Here is a 23,044-nt window from a genome sequence, read left to right as displayed (position 1 = left end):
CACGTCATTCGCGGGGAGGCACTGCTCGGTTTATTCAACGACAATTTGTCAAGCGAGGCCAGTTCGCGTGGGCATTTTTATTTCTCCCGCCGACCGGCCCGCACGGTTCAAGTCTCAATAAATACAAAGCTACGAGCCACAAATTAATTCCTCGGGAATAAACGCAATGCTGATTGCGACGCTGATAAAAATATGCTGTTCGTGCAATAAAAAAAAAAAAAACCTCGTAACTCAGTCAAATATGATATGACAGGCGACTTTTGGACGCTATTATCGTTTTTTTCAGGAAACACGATTAAATTCACAGTCGAGGGCTGAAATTAAATCTCCCTTTGCAATCTTTTTCAATTTTTCACATCAGATATCCCGGTACAACACGCGGCTATTGCGCAAATTCTAAAGTTATTCAAAATATCAACTTGGCAAATTACAGTTTTAAACTCTTCAAACTCTGTGTGGCTGTGAGTCTTAATAATAGGTAAACGCTGACAAAAATATGCTGTTTGTGCAATAAAAATCGTAATGTAGACAAAAGTGAACAGAACGGAATGTAACAGACACTTTAGAACTACTATAATTTCTTTCGCGATTAAATTCACGGTCGAGGATCGAAATTACATCTCTCTGTGCAATCTTTTTCAATTTTCGATATTGGAACATGTCGGTGACGCGCGCTTCTGTCGCGTAAATCCCAAAGTTTTTTAAAATATGCACTCGGCAAACTACAACCCTTTTAAACCCCTTCAAGCTTCGTGGCTGGATTCTTAACAGGTGAACAGAGCCTTAACCAAAGACCTGCGGGGCGGCGGCAACATCGAGGGGAGACTGATCTCCACGACGCGACTGGGCCTAACATTGCGCCTGGAACGACATCATTTTTCCGGCGGCAGCCTGACACTGATCTGCCAGTCGACATTACCAGGGATCGCCAACGATCAGCCGCTCAAAACCATCGAGATTGCCACTCTCGCCGCCAGCAACCAACGTCTCGTTTTGGACCAAGAACCATCCAAGTCGGGCTCGAGATCGAACGTCGAGCTCTTCCCGGTTCTGACTTGTTGGACCGTGACCGTGATTCATGTGATTAGCTGCGACAGTCTCCGAAGACTCCTGCGCGTTTAATGTCTGGCCGATGCGCTCTAGTTCGATCGAGGACGCCGATATCTCTCTAAAACACGTGCTATTAGTCACCGTCGCCTGTTCTCGCGAGCAGGAAAAACGTACGGCGTGTCGTCATCGGTCTTTCTCTACGTGTCAATCGAGTAAAGGATACACGCACGTACCGTGCAGACACCAACTAAAAATTATATAATTGTTAATTGTGATTTCTTACCCAACGGTATAACTGTTATACGTAACAGTGGGAAATTATAACTAACGGTTATATAACTTTGAGTTGGTGTCTGCTGGGTACACAGTGCAGCGTGTCCCAAATTTTTCGCGCAAATTCCATACAACACACGTTTCGCTCGCATGTGTACACAGTGTTTAGGACACCCCGTATATCGTATATGTAAGTCGGAGGTAGCAATACAACTCTACACGGTAAAGTAGGTCGGTACGGCGGGCGCACGGCGATTGTACATAGTGTATAATTGTGAATTAGCATTACAAATTGTCATGTATAATTAACCGGACGGAAGGGCTGCGGGGGGATGATGGGGAACACGATGAAAGTAACGTGAGATATATCGGGATTCCGCGGACGATTGTTCCGGGATGTGAGAGTAACGCGGCTGGAACGTCGCGTCCGAGAGATATATCTATTATTCGTCAGACCAGAGAAAAATATATATAGTTTTAAGGAAGATAAGTGTATGTACGGGTCGTAAATCCTAAGTACGGCTCGACGTTGGTTACGTAGTGTAAGTATGTGGTTAATTCGACTATATTCTCCACATCCGATCTTCCTCGGCGAGGCATGCGCGAAAGAAAGAGTGTGTGTGTGTGTGTGTGTGCAGTAAGGACGCTCACTTCGGCGCTTTTGTTCTGCAATTTTACATGATCCAAAGTGTCGTCGTTATCGTCGAACCGATTGCAGTAATAAAAACAATGATTTAATCAAACGTGATTGGCAGTACATTTCTCGCGAACCAGAACGTCCCCCTCCTTAGTGTAACACGTGGCGATTTTTCATCGAATGTCAGTTATGTATCGCTTATGCAAACTGACTGCAATCTTCGTCGTATACTGAAACATAAGATAAGATCGATGCATGCGGCGGGAGCAACGCGGTTTGATGGCATCCTTTATCAGCACGAGAATAGCAGAGCCGGCACGACTAAATATGCAACATTATATGCGTGATGTAACAAAAGACCGGCGAGCAGCTTAAGACGTCAAAGAGCAACCGACAGGGATAAACGGGGTAAACAATAAGCGGAGAAATTAGCAAGAGGAACGGTTTCTTTCTCGAAGAAACCATCGAAAGGGTAGGATGGTCACATAAACCGTCTCAGATTCACCAAACGGATCTCACCCTCACCCCTCCCACCCCCCGATCTATCGGCACGCCGACTCTGTGACTCTCCTCTTCCTCTCCTTGATTCGATTTCCAGATTAATTAAGGATCGCTGGTCTGAAAGGACACCCTCGAGATCCTTTCAACGGGGTCGAGTATCCGTTCGTCCCCCGTCTCAGGGGGCGGCGTAACGAGCGCCGATTCGAATCGGTTTCACGAGACACCGAGCCTGATAATGACATTTTCCGTCGGCTCAGGTAAGTCTATCTTACGACTCCATGCCTGCTTACTGATTACGAGCGCCTTCGACGAAATCCTCAATTTAGCCTCGCCACATGAGAAGGCTTTCACGAACCCACGCCTCTCCGCATTTCTTTTCCACTATCTTCCTTCTCGCGAGAGATACCACCTTTATCCCGATATTTTTTTAACGTAATAATCTACAAGATCGATTTTTTCCATGGAAATTAAACGCCTCTCCTGCATGTTGTTTGTATAAATTAAATTTTATTTATTTAAGACTTGAATTAGATAAACTCTTGTTAGAAAGAACATTATGTAGTTGGACTATTGTATTGTGCTAAGCGATTTTTATTTTATCGTTTTTTACCTACGCATAAATCATTAAAATAATGTTCCTTTTTTCAACTATCTAAAAATTATTAACTGTCTATTTGAGCATCTCGACGTATTCGTCATTTCCAATGTGACATCTTCATAATTTAATAGTTCGCGGAGGAGAAGGAGGGAAGAGATATATGATTGATCCGAGGCGACCTACATAAGACAGCCCGAACACAATAGTCAAGCATCCAACTCACAACTGAATTGTAGACGGCGCGACGTTGGAGAGGCTTTAGGACGCTCGAAGCTAGGGACTCGCCCATTACCCTCTCGCCATTACTCCTCCACTTTGCTTTATCACCTCTTCTCTAACAGAGAATTAGAGAGAGAGAGAGAGAGAGAGGGGGGGGGAGGGGGAGAATGTATATATGTATATATGCATGTGTGTAGTTATCATATGTGCTTTCATACGAGCACGTATGATAGCTGCACACTTCAGGCGATGCGTGCGGGCGTGCGTGCGGCTGTGAGTACCTACGTTCAAACTCGCGCGCAGTTGTATGTATGTACATATCCCGCAAGAGATGCCAGGAACTGATACGAAATCAATAGAACCCAGAATCCGGCGACGTGACGTGCCGGCGTTATACCATTCGCCCAACAGCAGCATCAACCGGCGACAGGAACAACACTACGCCAACGATCTTCCAGGTGATTCGCGCGTCACTCGAATACGCTTTGACTAGAGAGATAGATATGCCCTCCACATCTCTCTCTCTCTATCTCTTTCCATGTCGAAAAGAGAGGATCGACGAGATTGCGGGCCAATATCGCGAATTTCCAAAGAGAGTTACAGACAGATCGCAACAATACATTTCTCTCATTTGTGATCTATACAATATGTATAATATAATATACACGTAATAAAGTGATTAAAAGATAAAAGAGAGATGAGATAATACAGATTAATAATTCATATAATTTTAAGATTGCATAAAACACACACACGTAGAAAAATATCATATTCCCGTACAAAAAGAAATTTACTTTTTTTTCGGTTTTCTTTTTAAGTAACAGTTATTTTAAAAAAAGATTTCTTGATAGTAGTCTTAAAATTCATTCATAAAGTAAAATTACAAGAAATTAAATAAGTAATATTTATTTCAAGTAAACTTCCGTGTACATACACACAGAAAAAGTACATATCATCTATTATTTGAATTAAATATAAAAATTACTTATTTCATATATTTAATAAATATTCATATTTCGTAATATATCCGCAAATCTGTTACAAGTTTATCATAAGCATCAAATTTATCTAAAATATATTTTGAATCCCAATGAATTTAATTCATCAATCATGAATACAAAAATTTAATTTGCTTATTATTCTGACTTTTTTTCTCGACATTATAATATTCTTCAAAGAATTATAAATTCTCTTTTTGAATACATAATAATATATTTTTCTCAAATTTGTAACAAATATATATTTTAAGACACTTATCAAGAAAATACTCTTTATTAAATATAACCGTTAATTATCGTCAATAAGAAAAAAATTAATTGCGTAATTTTCTTAGCAACAGAATTGATGTTTTTATGTGTACACGTACAACCGATTACAAATTATATTATATTATCGTCAAAACTGATTCGTCGTATGATAAATGTAGCACACACAATGCATAGCTGAAAAAATGAAGATTTTATTCACGATAAAATGGAGCAATTTGCTCGTGCGTAATGCGCAAGTAATACGTATTTACATGATGAAAACCGGATTAAATCAGATTTTCATTGGTCACGAAAAGTGAGAGGTAATTGCTCAGAATTAATATCGCGTCTCATATTTTCGTTCAGCCAGTGTGCTCCTACACTTTCGCGAATACAAATCACCAATCACGAATAATAATCGAATGCTGTTTAATCGCAAACGTTTAATATGAGGCATTAAAATTGGATAATCGCTTTTTGTCCGCAAATATAAAATGAATATTTTATCGACTGTAGAAAATTTTAACATGCATCTATTTTATAAATGCAGAACGATTTTCAGCATCTTACAAAGCACAATTATTATCCTTGTTCTCCGAAAATTAATAGCCTAATTAATGACTGTATCACTGTGACGCCAATTCCGTCAAAGACCTGCATGACAAGTCACAATCACTATAATACCGGCGATCTTTCTCAGTGACAAACTTGGGAAACGTGACGCGATTGGCAAACAGAAAGCCCGCATACCGATAAGGAATTATGATGTTGACGGCTATATCGCGACGGTAAGTGATTTCCGAAAATAAAAAATTTGCCACCGAATGTATCATCCCTCGCAACAACCTTTCTTTTCAAATTTCAACTACGGGCAAAAATATTTTTGGTTGTAATAAAATTGTCTAATGTATATAATTTAATTTTAATTGTTTTGATAACATAATAAATTTCTTAAGACAACGTTTTTTCTAATCAAATAATTGTTCAAGTCTCAGATTCATATTATTTAAAAGTAATAATACTTACGTCTCCAAATTACAAATTGCATAATTAAAAAAATTTAAGAACCCTTGAATTTTTAGCATTATACCTACAAGCTCAGAGATAAATCTCGAAATTTTATCTTCGTTATACGCGAAACTTTGGAAAAGTCGCGAGCCACTTAAATAGAAAGGTTCTTGTTAGAAGATTCAGTATACAGTTCAATCTCTCTTAAGGTAGTAGTTTGTTCCTGATGGAAAACTACGAGAAAGCAATTCTCAAAAAATTGTCAACACGGAGAAATTCCAAGTTTTTGATCCGTAGCGCAGCAGCCTCACACAATCCACAAAAGATTTTATTAAATAGTCGAAACCACTCACTCCGCATCTCCCGTTGAAAGGGGCACAAAGTTTTTTAAGAGGCCGAGAGGCAAGAGAGGCCGCATTGGCTAGATTAAAGGGAAAAACTTTGCGATTATTCAACTTTACCATTCCGGCCTTTCGGGACACTTCATTCTTTTCGCAAATGCGATTGACGAATTTGGAGCATCGTATATTCATCCATTTGCGAGCACTCGCTTTATCCGCTAACTAGGCTAAGCGAACTAACAAGTTATAATGTAGTAAAACGCGTAACCATCTATCTGCATATTTTACCATAATTTTACTTTGGCATTCGATTATTATAAATGTTACAAATTAAAGGTTGAAAGTTACTTTTCTCAGAATTTAATGCAAAAAGATATTCTTTGTGTTTTAATTAAATATATGATGATCGGAAGTTGCACAAAAAAATAAAACGCGACCATCTATCCGTATATTTTATCAGAATTTTTCTTTGGGAAGAGCACTCGATTATTATAATATTAAATATTATAACTTAAAAAGTTAACAATTACTCAGAATTTAGCCCAAAAAGACTTTTTTTTTACATTTTAACTAAATATATGACGGATATTGTAAGCATCGTAATCAAGATAAAGTTTTATCGTAAATAAAAATCAAATTATCTGGGCAGAAGAATCGTTATATCCGATTTAAAGTATAGTACGTCTTTCGTAAAAAAGAATCGAACGGCTTTTTAAATTCTGACAGGCAATGGAAAACAAATCCTCGAAATCTGAATACGCAACTGGATCCCTGTCGGTAGTTTAAATCAACCTTTGCCACGACCTTCGCCTCTCCCATTTTCCTTTCCAGCGAAATATCTTCAGGTGATTCGCTGTTATGCCAGGAGCAATATAAACGCAGTCGGTCCGTAGAGGTATGGTAGGAAGAGAACAGTCGGTGTTTAATTATTTTGATATTAAATTATTAAACCTCGCGCAGCTATTTAAATCAGTTTTCCTCGCTATTTCCCATGTCGTTTTTATTTCCTTTCTATCCCTTTAAAATCTAAAACTTCTCCACTGTATGTTTACGCCCAGCAAACACTTAAAAAGTGCTCGGTCCTTCTTAATATTAATTTGAATTATACAAAAGAAAAAGACGAGCGAAAGGAAAAAGTACATACAGAATGGACTCTTACACGCTACTAGCGCAGATTGGCGCTTGACGAAAGTCACATTGCGCTCGAGTAGTCCGGAGAATGTTTTTTAGGAAGAATCTCCTTAAGAAGGATTCTGAGCGAGACCAGAAAGCACCGAAGTTTTCGAGTAATCGCGGTTATTACTGGAAGTGCAGTTGCTAAAGTTTCACGGTAAATAACGAGCGAATTAGAATTATTGTCGGAAGAAAGTAGAGGATACTTCGTGCGAAATTTCACAAAGTCCCGGCTAGCCCGTCTTCCAATAATGTACTCTGTTTCCATCTTACGTGTCGCGCGGTTTTCACGATTGTCTCCGAGAGAAAATTGAGAAGGAGCTTCCTTTCCTCCGTAATGAAGAAAAATATCAGCCGCGAAAAATCTCTAGTCGTCATATCTTCATATTTTATAAATGTCTTATTGCGATTTATATTACGCGCACGCGCATGGCGTTATCATGAATATCCGAAATAACAGTACTCACTTATTATCTTCAAAAAGGAACAGACGTTATAATAAGTAACACAGACAGCCACAAAGTATGAAGCAGTTGTGTATTTTGTTAAAAGTACTAAACTTTTCGGAAGATCGATACAGATTTCACTTAATGACAAGACAAAGTCTCACTAATGCATATTAATAACGTCACGAGATTGGGATTGCCGATAACAACGTCTGCTTGGATTATGAAATTTATTTTTATACATGTGTTGCTACTTAACGAGCAGCGAATTTTACACGGGAGTATATAAATAATTTATAATTAATTTTTTTGTAACTTATTCTGTCAGCTAAATATTTCTATTAAGAAAAAAGTTCATGGTGAGTAGAAATAGATACTTTGAACTTATCTCTTCACTGTTACATTATTCTTACATCAATGTTACCAAATGAGTCACCTTTATATTATTAATTAATATAATTAGTCTATCGATATCACGATACTGTTACATCACCGATGAAAATGATCGTGGCATTAAACTACAGCATGAAATCGCGTGACACAATGCACTATCTCTCCTTTTAGGTCCATGTCGAAGGATCATTTCGCCCTTATGATAAAGAATGACCCTACGTTCTTTGGTACCCCCGCGAACAGGGAGTTGCCTCGGCAGTAAGAACTTATCGTATCCGCAAAATCTCTCTCTCCCGCCGCCGTCCAGAGAGTAAGAAAACTTATCAGATCGCTCGTAAAAAGTTATTTTCCGAAAATGAACTCACCGACAATCTCTGCCAGCGTGAACAATACCCCATAGGGTTCCGGCGGTTGGAAGATACGCCGCAAGATGATTCTGTCAACCGGCGCGTTGATCGAATCGATAACTCTTATAGCGTTGACTAACTCGGGTATGCTCGTCATCCGTCCCTCTCCCTTTCGTAATGTACTTATATTCGTTTATAAAAAAAAAAAAAAAAAATCCTGAGACATCGGAAGAGAAATTTTCAACTTTATAAATTAAAAAAATAATATATACACGTGAAACAGCTTTCGCAGTAGCAAATTCATAATTGTTAAAATTAGTTCAATTGCAATAACTGTTAGATATTTTCCTAGATATTCTCTCTCATCCTGGACACTTATCATAATCATAAATTCAAAGGAATATTTTCTCCTCTCGCCCGCTTATAATCTCGCCGTTTTGATGTTTATTCGCGCCCCAAGGCTTTCAAGTCTTCCGTGAGTCTCGAGTATCTGGATCGCCGGCTCGGATCTTTTCAAATCTCACGTGATTCCACGTGAAACAAAAAGATTACAGAGGGATTCCGCGTATAAAGACGAGCTCCTGAAATCTCACGAGGGCAAGACAGAGAGGAGGAGAGAGAAAGAAAGAGAGAGAGAGAGAGACAGAGAGAAAGAAAACGGGGGAGAATGATGAAATAACTATAAAGTTTCGCTTTACGAAAGAAGGGTGGACTTGAGCTTATTGAACTCGACGCGCAATGGGGCGACCTTCGAATCCGCAATCCCTTCCGGATGTCTACGGCGATTTTCCTTACTTTGCCTCCTCTTTCTCGCGAGACACACACACACACACACACGCGCGCGCGTACGCACGTATTGTGGAAGATTGGACAGGACAGGTCCAGAGAGGACTCTCCACAGAAAATGTTTCGTATGGCCGTGGGGGCCGCGATCCCTCTGTCCACGCGAGAAAGGCCAAGGCTGTGTGCTTCTCTCTGAAAGCGCGCTGCGCGTCGAAAGCAATGGGAAGCGCGGCTTTATTTGCCGAGAAAACACTTTGCGAGACGAAATAAAGTATCGCGCGGCAAGGAAGATAATGGCTTTTCTTTCCGCCGACGAGAACGGGCGCGCTGAAATATTTCTGTCGCGGCCGCGCGCGCGCGCGCGCGCGCGGAGAAGATTGGAACTCGCTTCATTACGCAAAGTTACTAAACGCCAAATAAAGGCCGCCCTATCACGGCTACAATAACAACGGTCTCCGCTCGGCGGCGAGAAAAGAGAAGAAGCGTCCAATTTCCAGGGGACGAGAGTAATTCCTGAAAACCGCCCGCGCGCGCACACGCGCGATTCCGCGCGTAATCATCCGGAATCGCCGCCGCGGGAAATTGCGGTGGATTAGACGCCTTATTCCGCCCCGGGGGCGCGGCGACCTCTCTCTCTCTCTCTCTCTGTCTTTCGCCGACTTTATTCTAATTAGTCACCGGAAAGCTCGGAAAGCGCGATACTTTCCTAGAGTGCCGGCGGGCTCTCGCCGAGGTAAAACGGAAAGGAGAACAGCTCGAGCGAGAGGCAGGAAGGGAAGGGCGAAAAGGAGCGCGAAGGAGCGGCCGGAAGTGACCGTGCTCGTTCTACCGCGTATTCGTCGTGTCTCGGGAATAATTCTCCTCGCGAATAATGGAGTGGACCCGTTCAAAAGTCCCATAAATTCCACGAAACGTGCTACCTGCTGCTGCTGCTGCTGCGGTGGCTTAGCAGAGAGAGAGACGCCGGAGCGCGCCGCGCCGCTCCGCGCGGTTTGATGGCGCCGCTCCTGAATATATCGGTGTGGCGTTATGTTAACAGAATAGAGAGCGAGAGAGAGAGAGAGAGCGAAAGGGAGACAGGGCAAACACCGGTGGTGGCCGTACTGGATACGGATTCTATAGCGAGAATGAACAGGCGAGTTAAACAGCCGGGGGCTACCAATTCCCCGGCCGCTAACTGCCTTCGCGTAGAGCTACGCGCCGCGCCGCGCGCCGCATCGTCGTCGCGCCGAGCCGGGCCAGCAACCGTGAACACAGGAGCTCTTTCCGGCGGCACTTGAGGCGCGGTGCAGCGATAATTTCGCGAGTATATTCTCCGCTAATTAGCGACGCGAACGTCGACGCCTGAAGTCAATCGATAATGCTCGCGGGAGAGGCAAGAGCCGGAGCGTCGCTCATGCGATCGTTACGTTTTGATCGCGGGAGATTGTTCGCGTTTGGCCCCAGCCCGCGGGTTCTCTCTCTCTCTCTCTCTCTCTCTCTCTCGTTCCACGCAACCGTGCCGTTTCCGGCGTGCGCAGCCTTTGTGATTTACAGCAACTTTGTGTGTACACACGTCCGCTGGCCAGCACTGTACCCTCAGTGCACCCTCTCTCGGCTTTAAGACAATCGGCCGTATTTGGGAAACACGATTGTTGACAATAAATCGTACGCGTAATCATAACAGCACCGTTTGCTATTGCCTAATGCTTGTGTCAATAGAATACCTAACACGAGAAAAAATCAGGTTTCAAAAGAAAAATACGGATTTCGCGTATAACGCGGTTCTTGACGATTACACGAATTTGTATAATTTGTTTTGCGGAAAAGTCGACGATGATTTATATCAGCGGCAAATCGGTTACTTGTTTCAATAAAATCTGGTTTTCAAATCTGTTTTAATTTTTGTTTTGTTTCGAAATAAAATAAACATTTTGCTATTAACATTTTCCACTGTAGCCACATAGTATTATGAGTCATAAAATAAAATCTTTTTCTTCTTGCAGCCTATATTTCTATATCAGTAAATATGCATTGTTCATTTGCTGCAGCAAATATAATGAATAAACAATGTTTACCAAATTATACATTTTTAATTTATTAAACTTTTGTAATATAACTTTTTTAATATTATTTTAATATAATGACTTAGTTTACTAATAATTATAAATATAAAAGAAAAAATACTATTAATTATCTACTCAGTGAACTAAAAAATGTCATTAAAAATTCTTTTTAATATCTAAGAAGTGATAAATAATTATTGTAGTAAATAAGCGATGCTACTTCTTTTCATATGTATTTTAAGTTTTTTCAATATAAAATATATTTTTTGTTTTTTGCTATTATGGCTTAGTAATAAAAGTTATCATAAACATAATAAGAACTTACCTAATTTATACAACTAAGCAAAAATTTTAACTTATTGAAAATATTTCAATTAAAATGTATAAAAAATAAAAATGATGACTTATTGTACACAATAACTGCAATGCCAGGTTACTATATATATAGCGTTTTCGACCGGCCTAGTTAACTACTCCGGGAGCGATTAATGACGTTATAAGGCTAATCACAATCATTATTCTGAAGAAGGGAATAACTGATTGGCCAGTTCTAGAGGAAAAGAACCTGAAACGGGTTAACCCAGCACCGGTCGAAAACGCCAATAGTTAGCAATAAAAATAATACGTAGAAAAGTCTTTAAAAGTTTTTAAAATGTTAAAATGTATTTACAAACCGCTTATTTATAATATATACGAAAATTCAAACAAATACTTTTTGGAGCTGTTAAACTATTTAGAATTAAAACGATTAAAGCTTTTGTACAAAGTTATAATTAAAAACTAGTTAAAGTTATAATTTGAAATCATATTAATATACGTATTAACATATATTATCTCTTCAATATACAGACTGTGTTACGCAAGGAAAAGAGAAATTATATAATAAAAATCCCAATTCATTAGAGGTCTATTGTATTTTTTTAAAAATGTTGAGTTGAAGCATGTTACGATAATGAGCGAAATTTGCGCAGTTTTGCAATTTAAAAAAAGGTGTTTAATTGTAATTATAATTCGCGATTCCTATTTATTAAGTAATAAAATAAATCTTGTAATTAATCACCAAACAGAATCGATATATTTCTTCAATCGACAGAGGTTTCGGCGTCCTTTGGATAATTTCCGTCTCGTGCGCTGCTGCCCCCAACATACATTTTTCTTGTCAGTAAGAACTGTTCTATTAATCATCAGTTATCGATCTAATGGCAAGTAGCAACAGCCCGGCGCTTTGTTTCGCGCACGGTGTGTATGGCATAGGGGCACGCGTAAACTTGAAGCGCTCGGCGGAGGTTTCCCCGAGTGTTGATCGAGCCTAGGAATCCGTCGAGATTGCGCGGGCGGTAAGAGTGCTTTACCGACAATCCGAGCAGAATGTCGGAAGGAATCGTGAACCGGATGATTCAATCAACATGGTAGAATACCTCCGATGCCCGCGAATCGGACGGGAATTGGATCGTAGCGCAACGAACTTGCGCGCTTTCGGCTGGCGCCCGCGAGATTTTCCCTTTTAATCCCTTGATACCCTTCTCAGCCTCGATTCGATGTATTTGTCGCATCGTATTACACGCTCCTTGCTATTTTCTACATTTTCTCTGCACCCGAGATCTCAGGAAAGCGTGAATGATCCGTCACCAATAAATCTCCATATATTTTTGCGAATAGCATGAGTTTTATAAAAAAAATAATACCAAATTATATGGTAATTTTTATCCTTTTGCCTCTTTTATCTCCTTCCTTCTTTTTTTCTTTATAGTTATTATGTGGAAAAAAACATATAATCAATCTTTTTTGAGACTACATAATTGACTTCATTACTGAGTGCAAATTGAATTCAAAATTTAATGCCAAGATAATAACCTCGAGTATATTTCTTATTTCACGCCGTTGTCGGGTTGTATATATATTTGTTACGCTAAAAGTACTGAGAGATCACAAAACGCGACAGCGACAAAACGTGAACAGCGATAACGGCAAAAAGTCCAAGCTGTAACATCATCAGACGAACAATCGCAGCCTGCCTCCTGTTTCGTGTCCCCGAATATTAATTACTCGAGAAGAGACGAACTGTCGTCAACGGAGTTCGCTTATTGCATTGCCAACTAATTGTAAGAAGAAGCAAGCGCATTGAACGATCCGCTGAACATCGACGATCCTTTCGAGGGGCACAACACAGCGGCTCCTTCTTTTTGCAGCAGGAGACACAGAAGAAGAAGAAGAAAAAGGTGAAGACAAAGAGACGAGGAAGAAGAAAGAGTAGGCAGAGAGCAGAAATAAGCAGAAAGTCGAAAAGGGAGACGAAGACGACGACGGAGATCTACAATCTTTGAAATAGAGTGGAAAGGCGACGAAGGCGAGAGCTACGGGAGAGGAGGGAGGGAGGGAGGGCAAAAACAATTAGCTTGGCACCCTATCTCACCCCGTCATGCATCAGAGAGGATGGGGATACTCGCTGTTCTCTCTCTCCCGAGGTGGGAAAAGGAGAATGCTGGAGATGAGCCTCCATGAATATATCGATATCCCATTAGAGGGTTCCCTCTTCACTCCCTCCCTCCCGCCGCTTCTTCGGTCCCACTCTCACACTCTCTCCGTCACTCCTCCCCCGCCTCCGCTTGCCACTAGACTGTTTAAAGAGTGGCTGGAAGCCAGCGCTGGCGCTCGGATGAACGCCCGCGAGGATCGCGTGCCGAGAGAACGAGGAAGGGAAGGAAAGAGCGGAGGATAGCGGTTCGCGCCACCCTCCGCACCGATGAGTTCCGCCAGGGTGTTCGATCCTGGAATGCAAGACTGCCGGTTCAGGGTGGAGTTTCGCATCGCATCCGCCGGCATCGGCCTAATCCCGACATTAATGCCACGGCAGGCAACCGTTACCCGTTTTGCACCTACAAACCATCTAGATCCTCGCTATGCGTTTCAGTCCTTTCATCGGGCGTGCGAAGGGGTGTGAGGAGCATGAGAGAGATAGAGAGATAGAGAGAGAGAGAGAGAGAGAGAGAGAGAGAGAGAGAGAGAGAGAGAGAGAGAGAGAGAGAGAGAGAGAGAGAGAGAGAGAGAGAGAGAGAGAGAGAGAGAGAGAGAGAGAGAGGAGAGAGAGCGAGAGAGAGAGAGAGAGAGAGAGAGAGGAGGGAGTTAGGCGCGATCGAGTGAAACGATCATTTCGCTTGTAACGGCTTCTCCTTTTTTTCTTTTTATCGTCGCGAGACGGAAAATACCCCTCGCATATCCTCACTTGCATATAACTACCCCATTATATTTTCGATCACGTCTCAGGTACAGGTCCTCGAGGACAAGGCTGCGAGACATCCGCTCAAAGTCGGGAGCGAGCGAGCGAGCGAGCAAGATGGATCGATCTCACCGCGCGCGAGAAAAGATCCGATTTAGCAAATCGCCCATGCGGATTATTCGCGCTTCCTTCTTCGCGCGTGGAAAGCACGTGCCACGAACTTTTTTCATTTCGAGCCCTCGAGACCACTCCGCTATATCTGCGAGTGTGCTTAACGTCGGAAAAATTTCGCCTGCTCTCCGGCAACGATGAAACTTCATCTATCCTTAAATGAGCGAGCAGGGAGGTCGTCGGACTCTTTGCAAGGTCGATGCATTTCCCCTCGATTTTCGCGATTGGCCGGAGTTTGCATCGGAGTTACTATCAAATTACTGAATCATTAAATTATAAGTTACTGTTGTGAATTATACACAGCTAAATATTACCTCGTATTATAATTTGTCTCAAATGAAACAAATGGCAATATGATAATACAATCGAATATTCTCTAATATTAAAGATATCAATAATAATATTATTTATGTACTTTTTAAAATTTTCACTTGATAATTTCTCTTAAAAACATTTATAAAATATCTTAAATCGTTGAATTAAAAGTTGTCATAAATTATACACGTACTAAATATTTTCGTAATTTATCTTAAATGGCAATAATTTTTTTTAGATGAAAAATAAACCAAACGATACAATGCATCGTTAACATTATTAATATTTCTTATTAATTAATATGTTAATAATTAATATATTAATGGAAATATACAATAATATTATATTTCAAAGATCGAATATTCTCTCTAATATCAAATAATGTCAATAATAATATCCTTTAATTTTTTAAATCTTCATTCAATAATAATTTCGTAAAACTCGTAAAAACATCCACAAAATATTGTAAATCGTTAAATTATGGGTTGTCTAAATTAAACATGCGGGCAAGATATTTCCGTAATTTGTCCTAAATGATATAAACAGCAGTAATACGATAATATTGTATTCTAAAATCGAACATTCTCTAATATTCAAATATCCGTTACAAAAATCTTAACTCAATATTAATTTCTTTTAAAATATTAATTAATAAGAAATATTAATAATGTTAACAATGCATTGTATTATTTGGTTTATTCTTCATCTAAAAAAATTCTAATAACCGTAGATTCGTGAATTAGATTAGCCTATACATATACAGGTAAGATTGGAGTACCCCCCGTTTTCTGCTCGGTATTCCACGAAAGTTCTCCGCCTCTTCCACCCCATTACACGTAGCCGACCGAGTAAAGAGTCTCACTTTATTTTTGACCACGTACCGAGATAGCAAGGAATTTCATTTCTCGCCTCCCTAGGGGTATAGTTACGTTCAGATCAGGCTATCACCCTTGCAACACTTCTCACCCCTAAGAAATATTATTCCGCGAGAATCGCTTTCTTCTCCGGCGCGGTCCTTGTTTCTCCCTTTCCTTTTTTGTATTTCCCATTATCTCGACGATCGCGATCCGTGCGACGCGTGCAGCATCACTACAATTTTGATATGATAGAGCCGTGTCTCTGCAGCGCGAACGCTATAGGTATACGCGTGTAAAATTAAAGGTCTACAAGGATCCCGTCAGGATCATACGATCCTTAATGAAAGATCTTTTCGCTACGTTCACATACCATTACTTTCTAAATAATTTAAAACGCGTAGCGCAGCTTCGAGCCTGGCATAGCAAAGCAAGTAATATCTTACTCTTTTTACGGTCGGTTTCGTTACAACTCCGGTACGCGCCAAAAATCCCATGCGACTCGGGGTGGCTTTACGTGCCAGTTAACGACCACTCGTATAAACAGACCCGGCTCATAAAAATGCGCGAGGGGCGAAGGTGGGTGGGAAGCAAGACCTGAGTGCTAATTAACTCGCGGCTCGATGCTGAGGGCAGCGGAAAACGGCTGGTTTCAACCTGCTCGTTGACCACGCAGAGAAATGGATGTTTATATGAAAAGGCAAGGGAGAGAAAGAGAGAGAGAGAAAAAAAAAGTGAAAACGACGTCGCGTGACCCGCACGATAACGGCGGGGAAAGTGGTCTTATTTCTGTGAGAACACTCCGGCCGGGAAGATTGCACTCCATCCATCAGTATGATCCGAGAGAGATACACTGCATTTCTCACACACAACAGCAGAAATCAGCGCACAATGCGAGTGCCCGTGCGCGCGGGTCGTTCCTATTATTTGGATTTATTAACTTCAATGGGAAAAAAACCTGCTCGCCTTCGGGGGAAATCTGCTTGAAGAGGTCGAGAAGGCAAACACACGCAGTCCGTTCGTGACTCGCAAATGCAATGCCAAATGCAGCTATCCGGGGCTCCGATCCATCCGTCTCTTTGATGCTCGATAAGCAAAGCGCTCGCGGGAGAAGCCTGCTCTTGAATGCCCGAGACACAAAATGTGCGCGCTGAGCTCAAGTTTAAAGTACACCCTGTCTATTTATCCTTCCGTGTTTTGCGAGAGGGACTCTAATAAACCGTGATAATGGAAAGTTTAATAATCATCCCCGGCAAAACACACACGTTTGTTCGCGTGAGGGTGATATCCTCGGCGCGCTCGCGAGCAAATCTCATTCGGGATCCGTTCCGTATTCTCCTTCTTCCTCTCCCCCCCCCCTCCCCCAGCTCCACCCTTTCTCTCAATATCTTAAACGTAAATCTAATTTTTACTTCGCTACACGGCGAGCTCATTCGTGGCGGCGGTTACATGCGGCTCTCACTCCCGCCTCAGGTTTCACGTAAGCCGCGGGCGGCTCTCCGTTAGCGAGTACATATTCCGACGACGAGGGACTGCCGTAACCGGTGACTCAATCTCATTTACAAATGGACCAGTCACCCGCGGCAATTTCTGTAATATACTTAACCGTACTCTCTGGCGGCGCGGCTCCGCCTCCTACTCCTCCACGTCGTCGTTCTCCTTCTTCCACCTCATCCTCTCTTTCTATTCCTTCTCCGCTTTCTCCGTGCTTGGGTAGGATTACATTGTCTGTGGACATTCTCTACTCGGCTACGGGACGACGACTCGCGCAATATGCATCGTCTCTTGCGAGGTTCGCGTTACGAATTACGCAGGCAAGGGCGATATCTGCGTCGCCGTATAAACGTAATGTGAGCTTTCGTGCCGCGAAAACTCCCCCCGTTACGCCCGCCAATTTTCCCACGGCAGCGAAAAGCCCGTGTGTGGACACACACGACGTGGACGGGGATTAGGGATCGATCGCGTGGAATTGCGTGGAGAAAAGTCTCCGCGTAACACCCCGAGAGCGCGAAAGCGGACCGGGCCTTGTCGGCTTACTGACAAACCGGATGTATTATTATTCGTGGATTTTGACGCGCCGGTATTCCACAGGCGGAAACGCACGTCGTGTATCCTGCCGATTTACGGAAATAAATCCAAATTCGCGTAAATCAAAACGTCGCGGATGGGAAGTCGGCTGCTGACATTGTTTTCCGATCTGATCAAAAATACATCAATTATGGAGGCAATTATCGCATCACTATAATAGCTAAATTTTCTTTTACCAGTAAAAGAAGCTCACTGATACTGGCATAGATCTCTTAAAGCGACATTTCATTTCTCGAAATGTAGAGGAGAGAAAGCGGTCATAGATTAAATGTAAGCTTATGGAATTCTATGTTGAGTTCTGGGGATAACCGTCGATATTATTTCTTTACGTACTGTTTAGATGTTACAACATGGCCACTGACCATTTGTTTTGTTGTCATAGAAGCTGCATTTCAATATTGTAAGTAGTCGAAAATTTTATAGGTGTCTATTCTTTACCTCATTTTGAGAAATATGTCGGATATTAATTTTCTAACTTTAGTGTAACTTGAAGGGCTTGACTATGGCTTTTAAATAACGTAATTGAATTTAATGTTTAACGTAATATGTGCTTGCATTTGATGTGTAAAGTTATGTTGCCTGCGTTCAGAGTTATGGACCACTTGCGAGTGTCGCGAGTCTGACAATCAGTCCCATAATCTCTTCGCACGTAATATTTTTTACAATATTTTTATAATACTTAGCTAATATTGTTTGTTACATTTTATAGTACTTCTACAGTACGCAAAGTCGCAAAAATTTACATTTATTTTTTTATTTTGTGTACTATGAAGAAGGTATTGATATTTTTGTGATACTGAGATCCGCCAAAGAGTGTCAACTTTTTATTTTTTTAAAACAAAAATAATTTTAAGAATATTTGGGATAATGTTTCATATCCTCCTACAGGTTCCATAACCGCAATCTTTTTTCCTCTTTCAGTTAATTAATTCTGTTTGTTATGTATATCCAAAGAACTTCTGCTCACAACATAATGGTAAAACTCTATGGGTAAGAAACTTGTATCAACAAGAATTGTGTGTGTCACATAAATAATATTTACTGAGTTATTATTTAAATAAAACAAAATGGTAATTCATAATTCTCTTTCTATTGCACTGTATTAATATTGACAACCATGATCTATTAGGATAAGAGTTTCTCTTAAATTTTCTTGCCGGTCTTATCATGCGCTCATTAGACAGACTGTATTTATTAGATCAACCGCGATTTCCGTTTAAATAGAGTGTTCTTTTAACAATTCAAGAATTTGCAATGTAATACAAAATGATAAAGAGAATATTAATTCTCATTCTTCGCATATGAAAGTATTGCACGATCAGTATGTACCGCTGGTCACTTAACACTTTGATAGTGGTGTAATTATTTGCGACGTGGAGTAGCAATTAACCTAATGCGAACGGCGCTTCCTCCTAATTCAAATGCAAATATTACCATATGAAAGTGCAGTTGCTGAACCAGCTTACGATCTTCGCGCAGAGATGATATTACGTGAGCGGATTTCCATTTCGCTCGTCGCAATATTCAAGTGTATCGAAGCTTCATCGTAAACTAAGTGATTGGGCGATATAGTGACAATCGGGCGCAAATTAAATCGCGCGATGCCAATTAAATCGGAGGCACACGCGATACGGATATCAGAGTCAAAGTACGCGTCAAAATGTTTGCAGCGCGATTCAATTCGACAATAGTGCGTGGATTGCATTAAAATAGGCTTTGAAACGAACGAATGAGGAGCAATTACAGCAAAGTGATTATACTGGCTCGTCGAACAGTGGCAAAAAGGATTATTTATTTGACCCTGCGCTTTAATTCGATTTTTCAGATTCCATCGTCGGGATCAATTAAACAGTTTAAAATTATATTAAATTACCGCGAAAAGTGGCGTGAGCCGAAGTGGATCATACTCGGCCAAACTCGCCAACTATGCTTTTAACGTAAGCCTTTTTTGAGCAAGTTTAGAATTCGTTCCCGACGGGAGATTTTTTGCGTGAGCTTAAGCTTTCCTAACAAACTTATGCGTGTAATTTACGAAATATCGAGATTTTCCGCACTCGTTTCCGCACCCCGTCCCCCCCTCCCTCCTCCACCGCGTCTTGAATGGCAATATAATGAAATCCGCGAGCCATTAACGCACTCGAACGCAAGAACGCGAGAACGCGGTCACGTGTGAGAGAAACCAATTAGATTCAAGCGCGGTGTCGAACAAGCAAATTGAGTCGTTCGCCTACCTCAAGGGCAGAACTTATAATTTGCGTTGCCTAGGGAACCGCAGGTAACGTTACCAAGTGGTCGGCGACAAGTGCGACGTCTAGCATGCGGATCGTTCTCTCGGTTTCAACCGTGAACTTTCTGACGACGCATTATATGGTGGTAGCGTTGAAAATTACATAACCACAACCGCTAGCAAGACACACTTCACGAAATAATGAACGAAATAAATATTTACAGCACTTTAGTTAAATGTAATCGTTAGAGCAAACAAGAGAGATTCCAACATTTTTTTTTGTATTTTTTCCAAGTCTCTTCCGTAATAAGTAGTTCAATATTTTCTTCTCTTCTATTTCATTGTTTGACAACTTTTTCTTCGAGATCATATCTTTTCCCGTAATTTTCTGAATGTCAAATACGATCCCATTTATCAAAATTGTTCTATCACGTCACTGCGATATAAAAATTATAAAAAAGAAAACTATTTTAATAGATCTTAGCATATCATAACTGATGGAGAAGTTTTATTGCAATCAAAATTTAATATAATTTTAGGAACTTTAAAATATTTATGATTAACAAAGGATCTATTGTAATGGCTTAAGCAAATCAAAATACATTTAAATACATTAATCATAAATATCATTTTAACTGTAAGCAACACAATTCCTTTTAAGGGATTTTAAAAGAGAGAGAATTCACACATATTTAAAATAATTACTTGATATATTTAATATATTTAAATAATTTTTTATTAAAGAAAAAAAGAGAATAAAATTTAGAACTTTTATAAAATGTTTAAATTAATATGTAATTTAAATATATTTAATTTCGTTTACAGACTTCTCTCTTCCTCTTTCTCTCCTCAACATATCACATCTCGTAATTATAATTACGTGCCTAAATAAGAGTAGTTTTTTACAATTTTAACCACAAATTTCTAAAAATTATGATGTAATATAATAGAACAACATGGGATCATATTTAACAACCAAAAGTGCGGGGATCGATTATTTTCATTCTTGCATTTTTTGTTAAACAAATTTTATATATTAGAAATAAACCATTTTTTTAGTCAACAAACTGGCAATTCTTTATTAAAATTTTAACTCGCAACGTTTCGACCATGAAATTTGGTTCTTTTCAATTAATAATTTAATCGATTTGACTAAGATATTATTTATTCATGTTTTTGAATGGCAATGAACACGTAAGTCCATACAAATTCATTGTATATTATATGCATTTTGTATATGCATTCTTTTATAAAATGTGTTCATGAATTTGCTGTCACAAACTTGTCAATGGTTGTTGTCTCGCGATTAATAATACATTTGTAATTTACACTTGAAAAGTCCCAAAGATATAATTCCATGGTCGAAACGTTGTGAGCTAAAACTTTAATAAAGAATTACCAGTTTGTCGAATAAAAAAATTGTTTATTCGTGGTTTTAATTACTGGCGACAATAAGTTAATTTCAATTTTGGTAGATTTTATATAATTCGACAGCTTAATAAGTAAAAATTGTGCACACACACACACAAAACAGGTAGCGAGGTAGCAACGCTTTTACTACGTGATTTAGCGTATAGTTCTTATGTCAAACTTTATATACCTGTGTTATCGTTATCGTGGGATGTTATCTTCTTGCACTAAACTTAGTAAACTTGATACAAGATATATTCCCGCGGCGAGCCTCAATTGCAATCTGCAATGTGGACCTGCGCCCTAGTTCGAAAACGGATTTACCGGAATGAAGAAATAGGATAGGACTTGCACTCCTATGCATATTTGAAGAATCCTCGTCGTCTAACGCTCCACTGAAAGTATAATCAACCTTGAAATGGGGAGTGTTCAGCGCAGGCGAAAAACGTTGAACGCGAGAGACGCGAGGGAAACTACGAAAGTTTAAAAAGCGGAATGGAGATGAAGAAGTCGAGGTGCAGCAGTAGCTGGCTGCTCGGGGATCTGTCAAGAAGCTGACGGCGTTTATTAGGCGGAAAAAGGCGAACCAAGAGAATTAAACGATAGCGTGGGAAAACCTCGAAGCGGTCCGAGGCAACGACGGGCGGTCTCTGCGAGACGACGGTGACCATGAAAAGAAATTTCAGCGCGAGCTTCCTCGCGCAAAAGCCCCCGGCGAAGATTTGAAGAGCATAAAAGGATTTCACGACGGATGACGCAATCAGGGGCGCGCGTAAAATCGAGGCAATTTTCAAAAAAGCTCTGTGGAATCGGTGAGGTGAGGAAAGAAGAAGGGGGGAGATGGAAGTACGCGAATGGAATTAACCTCGGCGAAAGCTTGTCAAAATAAGCTCAGAGGAAATTCCTTCAAGGCTGACGATAAATTTGAACCTCGGGGTTATAACATCGCCCGAATGCTGAATCAGAGCGCAGTGCAACATCTCCTCTGTGACGAAGTTCAGAGGGCGTTGATATCTTTATCCGATTCACAATCTCTTTAATTATATTTGGGTGTTAATAACGAGATTATTTTCTTATAATCTTCTGTCGTTAATTAAAAGAAAATTTAATATCAGGAAAGCACTCTTGTATACCGTTATAAGCACATTTGCAATTGATAAGCACAGTTGCAGAAAAAATAAAAAAGGTTACATATTAGATGTTGAATATATTATATAGTATTAAATATTATAGTATGGCCGTGTGTGTAAATCTAGAGACGAAAATAATTTTAAAAAATCTAGAAATTCTAAATAAAAAACTCAATAAAAAAACAATTTTTTATTTTGATCCTGAACATTTTTTACTCGGATATATGTTTTCCTTTTGTTCCATTTGATGCTACATTATTATTTTAGAAATAAGTTCTTGTAATTCATTCAAAAAATTTTTGTGCAAAAAAGCTGTAAATGATTAAAATGTAATATAATGATTACTTAATTTGTCACAGTTGTGATGACCATAAATACACCGATAGAAAAATGTGTTGTATTTATGTTCATAATTGCATAGTAAAATAATTTTAGTCGGGAATATCATTTTACAGTAATAATTACTATAATATTAGTAATAATAATCATGTTATAATAAAAATGTTATATTTTAAAATTGTATAATTTATAATACAATTTTTTCATAGTTGCTATTACTATAAATATATGG

General features: G+C 39.9%; 2 protein-coding genes across 3 annotated transcripts in view; one reads left to right on the top strand and one right to left on the bottom strand.

Moving 5' to 3' along the window:
- LOC105835462 overlaps nucleotides 1-2,067 on the top strand; it is a 37,207-nt gene extending 35,140 nt beyond the window's left edge. Inside the window, exon 4 of the mRNA XM_012678765.3 lies at nucleotides 772-2,067. Coding sequence (XP_012534219.1) covers nucleotides 772-1,122 — 351 coding nt within the window. The 3' untranslated portion in view covers nucleotides 1,123-2,067. The remainder of the gene's footprint in view (nucleotides 1-771) is intronic.
- Nucleotides 1-23,044, bottom strand: part of LOC114254674 — a 111,000-nt gene that overhangs the window by 40,693 nt on the left and 47,263 nt on the right. The window lies entirely within an intron of this gene.

Source organism: Monomorium pharaonis, chromosome 11 (genome assembly GCF_013373865.1).
Source record: "Monomorium pharaonis isolate MP-MQ-018 chromosome 11, ASM1337386v2, whole genome shotgun sequence".
In the NCBI taxonomy this organism is placed as follows: Eukaryota; Metazoa; Arthropoda; class Insecta; order Hymenoptera; family Formicidae; genus Monomorium; species Monomorium pharaonis.
Note: the sequence above shows the minus strand (reverse complement) of the source record. Positions and strands in the feature narration are given on the sequence as shown.